This window comes from Cryptotermes secundus, unplaced genomic scaffold, assembly GCF_002891405.2.
Source record: "Cryptotermes secundus unplaced genomic scaffold, Csec_1.0 scaffold181, whole genome shotgun sequence".
Classification (NCBI taxonomy): domain Eukaryota; kingdom Metazoa; phylum Arthropoda; class Insecta; order Blattodea; family Kalotermitidae; genus Cryptotermes; species Cryptotermes secundus.
The window spans coordinates 2,997,778-3,017,376 of record NW_019723906.1 but is presented as its reverse complement, the minus strand read 5'-3'; the positions used below and the strand labels follow the sequence as shown (position 1 = coordinate 3,017,376).

At 38.0% G+C, this 19,599-nt stretch overlaps 1 protein-coding gene across 3 annotated transcripts in view; it reads right to left on the bottom strand.

Moving 5' to 3' along the window:
* Window positions 1-19,599, bottom strand: part of LOC111861951 (segmentation protein cap'n'collar) — a 279,153-nt gene that overhangs the window by 90,710 nt on the left and 168,844 nt on the right. For all 3 annotated transcript variants that reach the window (XM_023846943.2, XM_023846942.2, XM_023846944.2), the window contains one exon: window positions 6,075-6,229. In XM_023846943.2, the coding sequence (XP_023702711.1) occupies window positions 6,075-6,229 (155 nt within the window). The remainder of the gene's footprint in view (window positions 1-6,074; window positions 6,230-19,599) is intronic.

Genomic DNA, 19,599 nt, shown 5'->3' with positions numbered 1-19,599 from the left:
GTTGGCATACATGTTATCAATGCTATAAAGGGTATCCTATAGGTGGCAGTATAATGCAGACAAACAGAACGCCATCGCAGTGCCAGTTTGAAGATGGCTGCTCCACTACATACATGCATGAAAGAAGAACGTTCTGTAATCCATTTTTTGATCAGTGAAGGAGTGAAACCGACTGAAGTTCATCGACGGATGAAGGTTCAGTATGGTGATGCATGCTTGTCACAGCAGCACGTGTATGAGTGGAGTAGGAAATTCAGAAATGGTGTGAAGTCTGTGGCAGACACTCCTCACCCAGGTCAGGCGCACAGAGTTGTGTGACCCCTGAGTCTATTGCAGCAGTTGAGGTCCTAGTGAGGGAGAATCGCCGAGTGTCAGTGGATGAAATAGCCGAAATTCATAACATGAGTCAAGGATAAGCACACCATGTCATTCATGATGTGTTCCAGTTTCACAGTGTATGCAAGGTGGATACCACAGTAGCTGACTCCAGAATTGAAACGACAATGTGTGGACGCCTGTGAAGAACTTCTGCGGCGCCTTGAAGCAGAAGGTGATGGTTTCCTTTCAAGAATCGTTACTGGCAATGAAACTTGGGTGCACTACCACCAACCAGAAACAAAGAGAATGAGCAAGGAATGGTGTCATTCCTCATCACCAAAACCCAGGAAGTTCCGGATGCAGCCATCTCCAGGGAAGATTATGCTGACTCTCTTTTGGGATGAACAAGGCATACTCTCGGAGCACTACATGCCTTGAGGGAACACTACCACCAGTGCCTCATATTCAGATCTCTTGAAGAATCATTTTCGGCCTGCAGTCAGATCAAAGGGAGGCGGGGTTGTAATGACGCCATCCTTGGTGAAGGTGGCCAAGCCACGGCTGTGTCTTTGGTGCGGACGTATTGTGGACCAGGGATGCGTTGGGACACAGCTTTGGAACACCTCCTCATGGTCCCGCCGGGCAACGACAGTCCTGGGGGTCTGGATCAGTATGACCTTCCGGGGCTGGCGGCTGAGTTTCCATAAAGGGCGATGGCTATATGACCAGAGCCTCTCACGTGGCTGCATAATGACTCTTAGGTGTCACTACGGTGTACCCAGGACGAATGCGGGAGAGCACTCCTATGGGGGTAGCTACCAGCCTGTGGCATCTCTATAGGAGTTGCCAGACAGGCAATCAGGGACTGGACAAACATGAAACACAAGAAATACTCGGGATCCTTAACTGGACTCAGGCAAGCAAAGGGACTCATACGAGGACCTTCTACTGAAAGAGCGAAGGAACTGTTGGAGTTAAACAGGAACCAGCTACGATGGGTGGTAGGACTACTTACAGGACACTGTCACCTCAAAGGACACCTGTTCAAACTGGGACTAAGTGATAGTCCCACTTGTGAGAGGTGTCAAGAAGAAAACGAAACAGCCACACATACCCTGTGTGAATGTGAGGCCTTAGCTTATTTAAGACTATGTCACTTGGATCAATACTTTATGGAACCAACTATTTCAACACCCCCACGTACAAAATCCTGCGCTTCATTCGAAGCACGGGATTGCTGATGGGATAATCAAAAGGGGAAGCACAACAGACCACTGTAGGTCGCGGTGCAAGGGCCGAGAAGGCCTACCCCTCATACATTCATTCGGATCAAAGGGACATGGACTTTTGACTACAGGTGTCCTTTTGCAACATGACAATGCTCGGCCCCATACTGTCCGTGCAACAGTTGCAACAATCCAAAACTTGCACTTTGAGTGTCTTCCACATCCGCCATACTCAACAAACCTTGCCCCAAGTGATTACCACATGTTTGGGCCACCCAAAGAGGCAATGGGAGGAAAGAAGTTCTGTTCTGATGAAGAGGTACAGCAGGCGGTGCATGAGTGGCTGTGCAGATAACCACAAGAATTTTTTTCTAGAGGAATCCATACACTTTGTAAAGGGTGGAGGGCATGTATTGAACAAAATGGAGACAACATAGAAAAATTATATAGTTGTGTACTGTTTTCATTCAATAAATTAAATAAAATAAAATATGGTTTTTATTTGACTCACCCTTGTAACAACAGGATAAGAAAGGCACGCAAATACACAATTTTGCAGTCAACATTTTGAGAACAATGCATTAAGTCTTAGAATGAAGAAGAGAGAACTCACTTTTGTAATATTGGAAACACACCATTTGCTGCCATTATGAATTCTTGTCCATTGATAATTACCTAAATAAGGTTTATTACTGCTCCGGCTACCAGCCATGCCAAACCATGACAGAAACCGAACGCTTTCCCATGTCTGAGGGGGGGGGGAATGCTGTAAGTATATGACCAACTGTTAAAGCAAGTCTCTTAAATGTTGGAGATCTGTTGCAAATTAACATGGCTGCATGGCTGGAAGCCTGAGAAGATTCTGTCACATTTAGTTTCTGTGAAAGCTTCAAGTCTTATTAGGGTTATTACATTTATCTGAACACTTCCAGAGTTCATCCTCAATTCCAGTCAGCTTCAGCTATATGAAAGAGGAACTTGTACACAGGAGACCAGAAAGAAGTCTTCTACAAATAATGAAACTGAATATTTAATACAGTCAACTATAAATAATGTAAGTTACAGAAGTGCACAGTGTCTCACAGAGAGACATCATTAGAGTTTGTACTTTGACTTAGCTCTCTTGAGTCATCAAATTTCAATTCAGAATTTTAAAAAATATGTGATCTCTATCTACTGCTAGATCTAGAGCTTTCTCCTTCAAATGAGAATATCCAGCTCCTTCTTATGTCTTCTTCCTCATCTTCTGGTCACTTCTATCCACCCCTCTATCTTTCCTTCAATAACTTCTTTTAGAAGGCAGTTACTGTGTAAGAAATGACCAATCCAATTAGCCTTCTGTTTTCTTATTTTGTGTAGGAAATTCTTCTGCTCACTGACTCTAAATAACACTTCTTCATTTCTCACATAATTGGTCCAACTGATCTTCTCCATTTTTCTCCAACACCACATTTCAAAGCTTTCCAGGTGTTTCTGATCTACTGCCCTAAGTGTCCATGTTTCAGCCCCATACAGAGCTATGCTCCAAATGTAGCATTTCACTAGTTTCTTCCTCAAATTTAAGTTCAATTTGCTGGTAAAAAGATTCTTCTCCTTGCTAAATGCAGCTTTTGCCATGGCAATCCTAGATTTAATTTCACACGTACATCTTCCATCATCCGTTAACAAGCTATCCAAACATTTAAAACATTTCACATTCTCAGTTGTTTATGGTCTCTCTTTATTGTGACTGGGGTAGTCATCTATATTTCATAAAATAACACAGAGGCTCGTAAAATAAAGCAGAGTGAGAAGTTTTATTTACTTAAACAATCAGTCTTAAATCAATATTGTTGTCAAAGGTATTATTACATTTTTAAAGATTTTGTGGTCCACAATAGTATTTAATGTAACGCTGACCTCAAAAGCTTCAGTAATGTCTAAAATGCCTTTTGGCCCATTTTCTCACTCACACACACACACACACACACACAGAGCTTGAAAAATTACTACAAATCCTATTAACCAAGGAAGAAGTTCATTTGCAACCTTCAGACTTTTGGGGAGGTACAAAAAGGAGGGAGGGGAGAGAAAGTGTGTTTGTTCTTACTCATAACTAAAATGAGGAAAAAATCAAAAATCCAAAAAAATATAACAAAATTCTAACATTTTGGAGCAACATAAATAAATCAAAATTAAATTCAGGATGAAATTTGGGGATTTCTTGCTGGTATTCAATTAAAACGAATTAGTTCAAACAAATCTTTCCAGCTTCCTGCANAAAAAAAAAAAAAAAAAAAAAAAAAAAAAAAAAAAAAAAAAAAAAAACATTAAAATCAAAATACTGTGGCATATAGACCCATTGCTAAGCAGTGACTCTGTATTCGGGGGCTGTTACTAGGTAACACCCACAACATACAGGCATGCAACAGAAGAACGGTGTTTTTTGTGGTATGCACCATGAATGTTTCTAGGCAATGGCTTGGTAAACACATTCCTGCCACAACAAACATGAACACAACAATGGAAGAATGATGTTTGCTATGTGGTTCATGCTGAGATGTTATAACTGGGACAGCTGGACCAATGAGTTTAGTTGTGAGTAGAATTAGCCAGCAGGCAATGGCGTGAGAACAGAAGCTGAAGAATTTCCAGTGCCAAGAGCTGCTACCAAGCAACATCTAGGGTAGACTACAAAAGATTGAGGCTTAGCGTGTGCTGTAGTGATTTGTGAAGTGTGTAGATCAGCGATAGTACTGTAATTGCTTGTAGTTCCGAGTCATGGGTGTAAGTGGTCAATAAATCCATTCACCAATCCAAACCCTGTTTACAGTCACTCCAAAATCGTAACCATATATGCTACAATTTTACTTGTCCTTTGTGTGGATGTGAAAACTTGGTCTTGTACCTTGCTGGAATAGCCTAGATTCTGGGTTACTCAAAACAGGCTGATGAGAACAGTGGACCTAAGAGGGAGGAAATAACAAAAGGATGGAAATAACTGCACAGTCAGGGCTTCTATACTCATCAACAAAATTATCAGGGTGATCAGATTAAGGATGATGAGACAGACTGATATAAAATGCACATGAGACAAGACAGAAATGCATATAAAATTTCAACTGGGCAACTTGAAAGAAAGAAACTGCTTTGGAGGCCTAGGTACAACAGATATTAAAATGGAACTTGGGGAAACAGGGTATGACAGTGTGTCATTTGATTCAGGAGAAGACCAGTGGTGGGCTATTGTGAAGACGGCAACAAACTTTCAGATTACATAAATGTTGGGGAAGTACTAGATTTCAGAGTGGCTAATAGTTCTTCAAGAAGGGCTATGCTCATACTTACACAAAGAAGAAGCAAAATATTGAATCTGTAACTGTCAAGGGGTACCTCAAATCTATGTTCACTAAACTGAAGATATGTAAAAGGAAGAAAACAAACATCTCTATGTTTATCCATGTGTTATAAAACAGCACAAGCCATTATTCAAAGGATGCCTCTCAAGAATATGTTCATAAGAGACATTATTTAAACTGTAAATGAGGAAACATGGGTACCAAAGAAAGTTTATTCCTAAGTACTTCCACCACAAACCCTAAAGGCACTTCATCAAAGACAGGGTGCACATACATCTTCATTCAAGGATTATGTCAGTTAATGTCAACTTTCAAAATCTTGATGCATCAAATAGTCCCTAAAAGGTAGAAAACTTTAATGATTTACAAAACAATATATGTCATGTAGTTAAGTCCTCATGGGTGACCAGTCATTATATCACAGAACATAGAACTTTTCATAGTCAGTGCTGTGAGAACCTCATAACCAACAAGAATTAAGTCTAACAGGTGGTCAACTTATAGACAGATGGCAACCTTTATATTAAATACATTTGCCAATCTGCTTAAAACATGATCATCCTGGGCAGATGGCTATATTCACTAAAGCCTTAACCAAGGCCAGTATATGACACTACTTCTTGAGGGCCTAATAATCTGTATAAGATTTGAGGTTTTCATGGTGGTAATGAAGATTTGGATTGTGGTCCTGTGGGTTTATACTATCATGTCATGTGGGTTACAAGCTCCCCCTTCCCCCCAGAGAAACCTGCTACCTCCATCTTCAGAGCAAAGGCTGCAGGCAGTAGTTTCCACCAAAATGCTGGCAACCACCTACCAGACCAAACAGTGTCATAATTCAGAAGACCACAATCTAAATCTAAAAGCCCCACAGCTGATCAAGGTATTCTCTGCTTTTCATGCAACTCAACAGTTCCTTCCCTTGCTTAACAAAAGTCCACTGCTGGTTCTTATCTTGAGACAGATTAATTCAATCCATATTTTTTAGCACAATTTCTTCAGGATAGATCCTGTCATTCTCTTGTCTATGTCTAGGTCTTTCAAGTGGTCTCTTCCCTTCAGGTTTTCCAACCAATATTTTGTATCCATTTCTCATCCCTCTTATATGCTAACATAACAAAGTAAAAAGGAAAAAAATGTATGAAACTTTATATGCGTGATCAAAAAGTTTCACACGCTAAATGCTGCTTACCTCTGTCGAATCTTCATCCAAGCCAACAAGCTGCAGTGCTTCTTCCAAAGAAAATTCTGGTAAGTCAATGAGAGATGATGGCTCTTCTTCAGCTAGAGCACTGCCACTGCCATTCAGCTCATCAACAATACCACCAGCCTTGACGACATATTCACCTAGTATGGACAAGGAAGAAGTAAGCAATGTGGCAATAAAAACTTCTAACATTCCTGATAGAAAATTACAAATACCTTCATGATTTTTAATCTCATCTCTCTCCTGTCCTTTTACAAATTGCGTTACAGTCCTCTGACACTGCAAGATGAAGATACATGCCTTGAAGCCATGACTGACTGTTCGTAAATCTTATGAATTATACGCATTAGACATAATTTCAAAAATCTGCCAAAGATGAACCATTGTTTTTCAACGCAATGAGCATCTCATCATTCCTAATTTCTTTATTCTTCTTTTACATTACAATTTGTGATTAAATGTAAGACATGAATTGCAAGGATTTCTGTGCTGAATTCATCAAGTAAAACATTCAAGAACACGGCTGTAATTGCAATAAGTAACCACAAAGAAAAAGGAATCTGATCAATTTTATTCACTACAGGGGAGGGGGGGGACCCAATTCTATTCTGTTTCTACAACCTTGTATAGCTATAAAAATATGTCCTGCTGCTCAACTGAAGAAATTCTTCACTACATATGAATGGGTTTACTTTGAATGACTTTTAGATATGTAACCCTTCTCCAAAACAGTCTGCATGGCATCACATCACATAACAAGGTAATCTTTGACCCTTAGTCATTTGTAGTATGGTAAAAGGTGAAAAGGGTAAAGCTATCCCTGTAACAGGCTATTAAGGCCCATATGGTTGTGAGATGTCGAGACTACCACATTTTCTAGACAAATGGCAGAAAGGTTGTTAGCCTTGTGCGCCAGCTGCCCTCTAACCCCCCCCCCCCGGACAATTCCTGGTACTCACTTCTGTTGGAGGCTGAGTCGACCCAGGGTCACAGTGCGGCTGGAAGAATTAGGTAAAATTTAAAAAAATCCAATGACTTTATCGGTAATTGAACCTGCGACCTTCCTGCTTGTAGCATGTTGCTTCAACCAACCATGCTACTGTGTGCCCCAGTCATCTGTGATATGGGAAGGTAAAGTTGGTTCCTTTGATTAATTAATAAAGCACCATGCCATTAAGATCTATGGGGGAGTGGAGGTATAGCTCCACCAGTCTTGCCCTCAAAATTAGATGGAGGTGAAAGGTCAACTTCACATCCCTGCTGCTTTATCTACAGGGAAAGTGTCTAGTGCCCTCTGGATACAAGACTGGATGGGCCAGAGAGCTGATCTGGACACTGTGAAGAGAAAAATCTCTTGCCCTTGCCTAGAATCAAACCTTGGCCTTCTAGGCCATACCCTGATGCTATACCAACTGAGCTATCCTGTCTCGAAAGTTTGGGTGAATTTTTTATTAAAATAGGTGGGCGATGATGAAACACAAAAGTGATTAAAAATATGCATACCACACCTCTGGATTCAATCCAACCAACTACTGAGGGTTGAAGCAACTATTTCATGACCAACATGTGCATTTAAAATTGATATGAAATTTCTGTTACATTTATAAGACAACTTGAGTTTTTAAAATGTAAAACATTATTTTCCCAAAAACTCATTAAAGCAACATGTCTAAAAACAGTGATTAAAATGGAATGTTCAATACAACTGATCATCTGTTTCACAGACATCCTGTTTAATGTTCAAGATAAAACCTAGAAACATTACCCAAATATAAAGTGGATACGGATGTGAAATGGCAGGGAGGAATTACAGCATTGGAGGTGTAGGTGCATTTCTTTTTGCTGTGTCATGTTTCCAATACTAGCAGAAATGTTTTCCATTCCCCACTGAATTAACAACTGGGGGGAAGTTGGCTGCAAGCATATGCGGCACAAATGAATAAAGTCTAGCAGACATTATCCACAGGATCTAAAACTGCAGCAACAGTCCTAGCTATCAGCACACTTTCTAAACATTCTCTCCCTTCTCCCTTTTTCCCCCAGAATTAATTGCTTCCTGGGTTAGTATCCCCCATCCCCTTGACCACACCTGCCAAGCTAACCTGAGTCGGCATGTCGGTCTACCTTTGTTCCCTCTGAACCTCCATCTTGTTTTGAACTACCATTAGGAGGAAATTTATTCAGGACCAATCTTGCTCCCTCCTACTACTATTGTGTGAGACATTTGCCACTGAAATTTTAACAAAAGGGTCTCACTTCACAGTCTGTCTTGAAGTATCAACGAAGGGATGAAAACTTTTGTTAATTTAATCCCAACTCTTGACAGAGCACTGAGAAGATAAAAAAACACTGGTAGCAGTATTCGTTAAGTATAGAAGGATATCACATAAAAACGTGCATTTAACAAGGCATATGTGTGTGTATCAATGCACATGACATACTGAGTGCTCGCATTATGGTCTGCATGCCTCAAATTGTCTTCTACTTTCAAACCGCTGTATGAATGGCACATTCTAAACAAATCAATCTGATCTTGCAGCTCCTTAATTAGCATCATAGTGCTGTATGATTATAATCATACAGCACTGTGCCGTATGATCAGTCCACAGACTATGTGAATGTGTCACATAATTATGTGACACATTCACATAGTCTGTGGACTGATACCTGGAACCTACCATCCTAATGAAAGCTTTTCAAATATTTCCTTTTTATGCTAAGCTACCCTTATCGTAATCGCTGCTCAAAATTATCCTACTAAGCATACTGGCATTATTATACCTCATATGACTACAATTCAGGAGGTGTATGGTTCAAATTCTTGCCAGGATCACCTGTCTTGAGGTTTTTAATTTACTCATGCATGGGAGAGGACGGTAGTTTGCTTGTGGACTACAGGCCAAGGAGATTTTTTTATGGGAGAGGCTGGTAACAAATATTGGATTGAATAGTACAGAAAGGAAGAGGCAAATGACCAGAGTGGGTGATAGCTTTTAGATATTTTGTTAGATTCTGTATGGAAATTATGGCATGGTAAGGTAAAATAAGCCATGGCCATAATTCATAATTATTCTACCATATTTCATTTTGTAACATAACTTAAGCAGTTGCTATAGTGACATTATACAACCAAAAAATCAACTAACATCATAGCTCAGGGTCCTCGATAAGCTAATAGTCAGCCTGCATTTCAAGAAATTACCTGCCTTTTATGGAACCTGAAAGTTCATAAGAGTCCACCAGTCCCTATCTATAACCAGCCTCATCCCTCAAGATTTCCCAACTAAAAAATTTTAATATGTGCATTTCGACTTTCCCATGTGTATTACATGACCTGTCAATCACATCCTCCATGATTTGATCAAGCTAATAATAATTAGTGAATAACACAATTCAAACATAACTGTATTGAGGATGGTGATCGGCAACATGGCAATGTAATATAAGCAAATATATATTTAACACAGAACGCAAATACACTACGGTTCAGAACCATATGACTGGCAGTAAGAATAATACAGGAGTACAACAAACAAGATCAAGAATGCTACAAAACTTCTACTTCTTTTGTTAATGGGGTGTAATGGAAGCACCTAATTCTATTCAAAATATTTCACAAAGTTCAGCTTTTCTTATTCACAGAAGGAGAAACTATTAATCATATACAGCATGTGACTTTTGACAGTTCTATACTTTTCAACATGAAAACGTCCCAAATGACTGGTGATTAATAATTCCAAGCTTAATGGTTTTCTTCACACCTGTCCTGTACCAAGCTAAGGTACGTAAACAATATATCACACATTTATGTACTTTGTTTCATTCCTGACTACTGATGCATTTATCTGGAATCTCCTAACAGAGTGTTATACATACCTCAACTTTAAATCCTCTGGTTAAAGTTATTCTTTGCACAGTTCATAGCATTCACTCCACAGTGTTCACAAGTTTATGTGTATTGTCAATTTAGGCACATCTTACAGGTATTCCAGTAACCCCATTCTATTATGAGAAGCACATAATACACAACAATCACCTCTGTTCACAAAATTTACCTACAACTATTTCTTTTGACAGTCAATGCTACTATTCTATCACCACAAGAAAGGAAGCCCAGGAGTGCTAGTGTACATGGCTGGCCTCCACGCAAACTGTTTCTGGGTTGCGTCCTCCATCCAGTCAACAACTACATTACAGCAGTCTTTCGAGCTGAATCAAGCGGCTTACAGCTCTGCAGTCTAACACTGCTTGGTACCAACATTTCCACAGCAAAAACCAATCACAATCCTTGAACCGAGGAGGCAGCGCCAGCAGCAGGCAATATGGCTGCCACGTTGCCACAGCAAACACCAGAGATGAGACAATGGTTTAGCCTGGGGTTGTTAAAGCAAGGGTTGCCAAGAAGAGACCTAGCGTTCAACGCTTTATTTCCCATAATCCCCTGCGGCAACAGCCATGATACCCCACTTGGTTGTCCCCCACTGGGATGACTGTCTCGCCCATGAATACTCCAGACAACCAGCCCAGCCCGCCCTACTGCCCGTCACGTTCCAGGCTTTCCAAGGCCTTCCCACTAGACACATAACTGCACTGTTGCCAATATACAGTTCTCATATCAATGCACTGGACAGCATGTACTTCTTTGAACAGTAACACTGACACAATTATTCCCCATGTCAACAGTGCATGCACCAATTAACCAAACACAAGATATACTGAAATAATTATAGTTGAAGAATGATGTAGCACAATGTGTTCTAGCAACTGATGAGGAGGCAGTCAACTTCGGATGTGGCAACAGCGGTTTGCAATCATCGAAGGCCTCTAGATTCCTCCACCTCCTTTCCCCCCCACCCATCTCAACTGAGCTTAGGCTAGGGGAACCAATACCTGCAACTTCTGACAGCTACAATAAATGGTGGCCAATTTTTGTGATATGACAACCTTAAGACCATGCATCTTTATGGCATCAATGAATATATTGGGAACCTTAGTGGGAAGAATCCATTGTCAGGAGAGACTTCATCACCCTCATCCATTGGTCATTGTTTCAACAGGGGGATGGCACAGCAAACTGGGAACCAATCACCATCATGAACAAAGAGCAGACAACAAAAAGATCACTCTCATCCAAAACCTGCGATACTGAAGGTGGACTGTTAGAGACAAAACACCTAACGACAAATTACCTGGTGCATACTTATGGTAACGAAATGAATCCTGCTTAAAGGGATACCAATCATATACTAAATAACCTTTTTACAACTTTACGGAGTGAGCGAAGATAACAATGTAAGATTTGAAGTTTTCACGTCAGTGACTATGAAGAAAGCAGTCTTCTGGGATGTGGCACCACATCTACATGGTGCCACATCCCAGACGACTGCTTTCTTCGAAGATAACAATGTCTGCAGGAGCAACAGGTATCAACAGTATCCATGATATTCTCACGTCTCTCCCAATGCACCATACTCAGATTTTGAAAAGCTCAACAGTAAATATGCATTAGCATACAGGAATGTTTTACAAAAAGCATAAGATGCTTTCGGTTATGTACTTAATCACTACTGTTGTTTCTATGAGCATATCAATTCTAAACATTCAAGCCTCTGTCTAATGAAGCACATGCCTGATATTACAGCTTGTACAATTTAGGAGTATTGCTGCAATGATTTTCTTCAGAGCAAAAAATGTGTTAGAGAATAAAACAAACAGTTATAGTTTATAAAGAATATACAGTGCTTTGCTATTAATTTAAAAGAAACCCAAATACGTGAAATGTGAATGATTAACACAGACAGACCTCAAAAATTTATATTTCCTTGGCTGCAGATTATACTATGTCTCTTTTTTGAGGTCACAATACAAGCAATGAGAAATAGAAATGGAGGATTATCATAGTAGGGACTCACAGACACTGAGCAGAAAACATTCTCCCCCCACAGTTAAATTTAAAAACGGAGAAACATACACTCAGTTTTGCATACTTAAAAATCCTAAGCTTACTGAGTATACTTGAAGCAGGTAGGGAAGATACATGGAATTACTTAGCTCAGTATGGTTTCTATGGAATTCTTTTTTTTTTCATAACTTATTTATAATTTATTGAGGTCAGGTACTTTTGATGAAGTTTTGTTTTTAACAACTTCAGGCTTAAATTTCAACAGGCTTTGTGCTAGTTCATATATACAAAGACAATATAAGTTTAAGGCTTGCTATTTTGCTATTATATAACAGTCATGGATGCTACCAGTAATGTACCTCTGCTGCTTAACAGCCTTTACGATTTTACGTTGTCAGCTGAAGAAAAAGAGAGGTCAGGTATTTCCGACAAAGTTTATTTTATAGCCAACCTTTACTATAAATATTCCCTCTATGTAATAGTAGGGTTCAGTTTCTATTATTATTCTGTCAATTTTAATATCTTAGCAAAAATGCAGCTAGACTTGAAAGGATTCTGACGATGGTGTATACTGTACTTCTTTTGGCTTATTTTGGACTTCACCCATCGTCCGGTATATAAAAAAGACAAAAAACCACAACGTTTCGGAGACTGGATCACTGGTCCAGTGATTGAGACTAGCTCTTTCTAAGGGGCCCAACTGAGTAGGTTAAACCTTCCCTATACACCTGAAGACGGAGACAGATCCAGTCTCCGAAACGTTGTGGTTTTTTGTCTTTTTTATATACCGGACGATGGGTGAAGTCCAAAATAAGCCAAAAGAAGTAAAAATGCAGCTGTCTTTTCAGCACTTAGGTTACTGATGTTGGGCATTCTTGAGAAGTTTCCATCACATAAAAATTCAGTTCCTGTCACACTGAAAACAGACAAAACATTACATAAACCAACCAATTAATGCTATTTCAAGAATGAAACAATTTTACAATTATTCTGCAGATCAATATATCCAGAAGTATTTCCACTGATATTATTATGAACAAGATGACACGTACTACAAGACTGAAATGACATTCTGATTCTCTTTCTCTGAGCTTGTGAATAGTAGAGTTGAATAACATTTCTTTGTCAGAATGAATTCCTGTTTGGTATGTGTAGAGAATGTAGAGGAACAGTTGAAAATTTGTTTCAGCAAGAAGAGCATTTATATCTCAAGTCTATACAAACTATGAGGCTGGACTTTTAAGGCATGATCTGTTATCCATTTCTTAAGAACGATATGTGGATATATATATTATGTGAATCAATTTGCATATGCTCCATTTATATTAACCAACTGGCATTTTTATTACTAATAAATGCAGCTCTCAATCAACATTTATTTAATCATAACTATATATATTTCCCAAGCATTAATGCTTCTGCATCTGTGCATACACACATGCAAACTTTGTGCTTCCCAGTGCAATAGGCAAGTTCAATGCAAAGGATTAATTTAAAATAACATAATGAAACAAGAATGTAGGGCTAACATGAACTACTCCAGTCTCTCATAGAAATATTGAAATTGGTATCATGAAAGATGCCATTATCACTTCAGAACAACAAAACATTGTCCCTAATTAATTACAGCCTTTATTAGTTTCACAGCAAATACACAAAAAACAGACTAAGATACTTAGTGAAAATGGTTTTAAAAATATGTAGAAAACAGATCTGTGGGTGCTAAACTAATTATGACAAAGACACAACACTCCATTTTTATTACTCTACTAGAAAATTACTTCTGAAAAGTAATGATGCAGGAAATATAGTGAAGACACACACACACAAAATATGGACAAAAGAAGCAAAAATGAAAACTCATTTAAGAACAGGCAGAAGACAGCTAATGTAGCAGGTGTTACACTAAAAACATCTGTAATATTTCTTTGTAATTCCAAGACTATGGCACCTAAGTCAGGATGTAAATGTTACATGCTTAAAGTGAAGATAATGTTTTTTTTTGGAATTTTAATATACCCACACACATAAGGTTCATGGAATGATTAGACTTCAGAACAGAACTCTTGTGTTTGTGTGTCCAGGTAATGGCTTTTTAATGCAGACTTCTTAAGTAAACATGAGCGTGAAATTTTAAAGCTGACTAGCCTAGCACATGGTATACAGATGAGAAGCATCTTCAGCAAAAACCCTGCAGTATTCTGGCAAAATTTCACAGTCACGAATCCTGATGAAAACTGTTTTCAGTTCAACAAAATGAAAACACAAAGTGTCTTTCTGAGGAAATAAAGTGCAGCAGTACTGCAGGAGATCAATATGGTACATTTTTGTAGGGGTGATCTTTCTGTGCACAAAATCATTAATACTAATCCATTCTAATGCATATAATCAGAATGAGGAATTTGATATAACATAAATTTACATTATTACTGTTAACTGAAGAAGAGTATAATATAAAAAAGAAATAGTATGCCAACCAGGAAAGACATATCATATTTTATGGTCATTTGTTCATTTTATCAAAAATGTCAAAGATTTTACAGTCTTATTTCTTGGGTATAAACTCATTCCCTTCTATAGGCTGGGGCAATAACATATTCTGAGTCTAAACACTATTCACAACAGTAAAGAAGAATATCATTGCATCCAGCTTATCAGCCTCTATGCACATAAGGGTACTGTAACCATAAATGAGCAGTAGTTAAATTTATTTTTACGCAATTATTTCCACAGCCAACAAACCTATATTATATACAGATATAATAGTGAAACCAGTATGCATGCACACAGTCCCCATACCTTTCGAGAAATATTTGCTATGAAAGGTATTTTCAAAATGTGGGGGCATGCAGTAGTGTAGTGGTTGAGGCACTACCCTACAAGCCAGAAGGTTGCGGGTTCATGTCCCGATGAGGTCACTGGATTTTTTTCAATTGACCTAATCCTTCCAGCCACACTATGGCCCTGGCTCAACAGCCTCTAACAGAAATGAGTACCAGGAATTAATTAAATAATTTTCCTGGGGAGTAAAGCTCGGCCAGCGCATAAGGCTGACAACCTTACCACCATCTTTGAGCCAATTGTCTAGATAATGTGGGACCCTCAAGTCTCACAACCCTACGGGTCTTCATGGCCTGTTCCAGGGATAGCTTTACTTTTTTTACTTAATTTTTATCAGCTTTTACCAGATACCTATAAAATTGTACCTTTATAAAACTGGTGATCATGTCTGAGAAATGTGTGTTGCCAACACAAAATACTTTTCCGAACAATGAAGGAAAATATCATGCCACATGACACGCATGTTGATAATGAGAACAAATACATTTACTTTTTGGTGCCATTCACAAGTGCCTGTTGAAATACTTAAGTGACTGACAGATTTATCAGCAATGCAAAAAGTCATGGTTCCACTACGAATTAGTGATTCTGGTTTGCCTTATTCTGTTTGCAGTAAAGAGTGATATTAATAATGACATTCATATTTCTCCACTTTATGTCCCATGCAGCGTGGTATCTGTAACATGATTTCCTTTCAAACAGTAGATTTGTATCTGCAAGACGTGAAAAACAAAGATCCATCAGACATGTAAAATAAAATATAATAACAAGAAAGAACAATAAAAAACACATCTGAGAGATATGCGTAGTCCGTACTGAGGTAACGGCTTTCTGCCCTTGTAAATTCAATCCTAAAATGCATCAAGCCTTTTTTACTTTCTCCTTCACTAACACTCAAACTTGGGTTGACCTTAACGGCATTACACAATTCAGCTTCTTGCGGTAGCAGTCAGCAGTTCAAAACTTCCGATTCCGGCATGAATCAACATTTTCAACATGTTTCTACAGTCTCACCCAATGATAATCCACAAAACACTTGAGTTGTTGACCCAGTGAATGAATTGTGTGTTGTAGTATTGCCACCTCCCCCGCCTCAGTGGAGGTTATTGTGTTCCACAGAGAAACCGTGGTGTCATGCTCAACCAAAACTAGACTATGCTGATCCTTGGGCAAAGTCATGACAACTTGCAGGCGCCCTCCTCTGAAATCAGTGTTCATGCAAACACAGGCACACAATGCCACCTGACTACCAATAGATGCTTACAAAAAGTAACACAACTGAAAAGAGTTAACAGCTGAATAGTTTGCAACTTGCTGTTCTCAAAAATTAACTGATATGTTTATACAGAAATTAGCAGGAACAGCAGAGTGATAAGACAGAGCTCACTGCTTCTAAGAGAATCACACCCATGAAGGGGACCTAGGTTTATTTCACATGTCAGCTATTCTAAGATTTTCCATTATTTTATTCTATACATTGAACTAATTTTAAAATTCATAGACACCATAATGTAACTAACGGTCACAACCATTCTTGTAATGCAAATAAGTCTTTAGTTATTATACAGCACTGGACCAATTGCTGGTGCTATGCAGCTAATTATGGTTTACTGTTAAGGTAAAACCCTGGTATCTTCTTGGAATGAGAAAATCCATAACAAATATTAGTTCAAAGGGTCATTCTTTGTTGGGATTTAAGATGGGTGTCTCTGAAGTATCAAGCAAGAGTACCAATGTCAACAGAATTTTCAGGAGAAAAACACAAGGCCTGTAATATACAGAAAAATGATTACCACAAACCAATTATGGAATAATGCCTTACAAGGACAGTGGGAAAAAACGAGCATTTTAATACCACAACATCTCACTTCCAACCTAATTAGAAACAAATCTCACTTCATTATTAAGGCTGCGACACACATTCAATTATCATATACTTTTGACTGTTCAAAATTTCTTTCATCCTTACTTCTGTCATTCAAAATTCAAGATACAAAATAAGCTATCTGATGTTCTCTGCATGAGGTGTATAAAATTAATGCATGATGAAGTTATATCTGTGTGTGTATGTAATCTCTGAAACTGCTCAACAAAATTCAATACAATCTGATATTATTGGTCTACAGGAAAACCTACCAAATAGATTTAATTTGCCCACTATACACCCATATTTACATGAAGCTTAAATTGAACTTTAACAGTTTAATCCTATAAAAATATTGGTACACAGCCTAAATTCCGATATCACTAAAACGCAACATTCTCCTGAAACATTTCTGGAATATATTTAGTACGATGAATGTTTAATGAAATACGCAATATTTTGACAGAATATAATATACAGGATTTCTGGTTCTAACAGCAATGAATATTAAAAGTTCCGTCTTCTGAGATATAACACTGTGTAGTCCAGTGAAAGTCAACCGGTGTTTTGGAGGAACAAACTGCCTTCATTTCCAAGGCTGAAGAGTAAGCCAAGCAAGAAACCAACAAGAAGCACATTGCAAGTAATGTTCTCTAAAACATATGACTTTCACCAAACTACATGGTATTATAACACAGAAGACACAACTCAACAGCACATCTGTGTATCACATTACACCATATTTCGTTTTCAGAATTTTTTTCTATTATGAAAGTGAAACACACAGTGAAGATGAGAAGCAATAATAAATGTTAACATTCTCTATTATTTCCAAAATAGAAAACTATCACCTGTCCAAAATAAGTACATATTTTTCAGCATTAGTGATATTAATGCTTATTTCTGGCACAAGAGTGAGAGAATACAAAACAGAAGAGCATTTTATGCCATTTTCAAGAAGGAAAACAATCTCTCTCAAAAAGACTATCTCTTTGTATTACTTGGGTCAAGAAGGGTTAACAAAATACATCAAAGAAATAATGTATCCCTTCTTCCTGCTTAACTCTTGTCCAATAGATTTTTATGCAATAAATTAACAACAAACACTCTGTGTACTCAACTGTAAAATCACTAAGAAGGGATTTGGAAACTGTCTGGCAGTGTGAAATGGAGTACACCTTTCCACTTTTATTTTTTTTTTTTGGCCTCCTGACAAATTCAAGTCATGCTTAAAACTAATATGCATGACAGTCACACTATATCCGTCATATTCATTTGGTACAATTTCATGGAACCTATGCTAAGAAGGATCTGTCTAGTTGCAAGAGGCTAGAAAAAACAGTGTTAGCTATTTGTTTGCTTATTTAATGGTTGAAAGATAAGGAGTTTCATCACTACCTTGAATCCCAATGAAGTGTGCCGAAATGAGATTATGTATTTATATTAATGGGAGGGCCACAGAAGAAAGACATGGAAATATCAATATACACAGAGGGGGGATGGAAGGGAAGAAAGAGGAAAAAAGAAAAAAAAAAGGACTGAAAGAAAGAAATAAAGAAAGGAAGGAAGAAAGAAAGAAAAAGAAAAGCAAGGAATGAAGAAAGAAAGGCACAAACAAAAAAAGATACAATGGTTTGGAAAGGTAAAGACAATAATTTATACTACCCCCAGATCCTGAAATAATGACCCCAGAAGCTTGGAACATTACCTTCCTCTGTGGAACACAGAATTTGTTCATATCCCTCAATAACAGTGGTTCCCAAACATGCAATTCCTTTCCTCTTTAGAGTCCAGCACTAAGTGAGCCTTATTAGCAGCCTCTCAGAGTCTGAGAAACTCTTGTCAAGGGGCAACATCATCTTTTGTTCCGAAATGCAAAGGTATTATTTGGGAGCAAAACGTGACCAGTGCTAGAGAAAGCACTGCACACTTGTCACAATGCAACCATCATAATTTAACACCTCCATGTCTATCATTAACAGCAGCCATTTGCACTTGTAAGTCTTCATCAAGTTGGTGAAAATCTATAATTATAATCATTCCTTTTTTTAAGACTTTCCAAGTCACCTCAATCTTCACTTCTTTCATAGCTATGGTACCATCTGTGCTATCTTCTGACATTCTTACCTGAAGATGACCAATTCTCTCACAACCTATGACAGGAGACACCAAGTTAAGGGTATTAATTATGATGCTACAGAACTGCAAATTGTTAAATCTCTCAGAGGCGGAGACTTTAACCATTCCAAAAGTTAACCTCTAACACTGACAAAAAAGGAAAAAAAGAAGAAAAAAAAAAGCAGACAATGTTTTTGTTGATTTTATATTTCTTTTTTCCTTCTCTTGATAAATGTAATCTGGACAACCTTCATGTAATTTTAATTAACTTTTGCTGTTAACATTACTAGACAGTGATAAAGAATTATAATTCTAATTGCATTTTTAAATGCAGTACAAAGAAAACTGTGGTAGTTTACTTCAAGGAATCTCATAATCTCCCAGGAGACCATTATGTTGAGCACTGTCAACTGCATGAGGTAAATTTGATATATATGACACTTTGGAAGTTGGTTCTACTCATGTTCCTGTCTTCTAGTGATCATTATTATTATTACATAAACAGATGTATATTATGTAAGATTTGAGGTTTCTTCAGATGTTTATTAATTAATTTACTATACCAGTGGCAACAGTTGGGAAACCCTGGGACTTTTTGACTACCAGGCCTGCATGAAAAGCCACCACACCACAGCATTTCATGAAATGATTTTGATACAATGCAATTTGTGACTTTAAATTTGGAGGAATATTGATTTTATATATTGAGTAATGGGAAAGTTAAGTGTAAGCAAGCAGGATAACAAATATGATGTATACATAAAAAATAGAGTACCAGAAGTAAT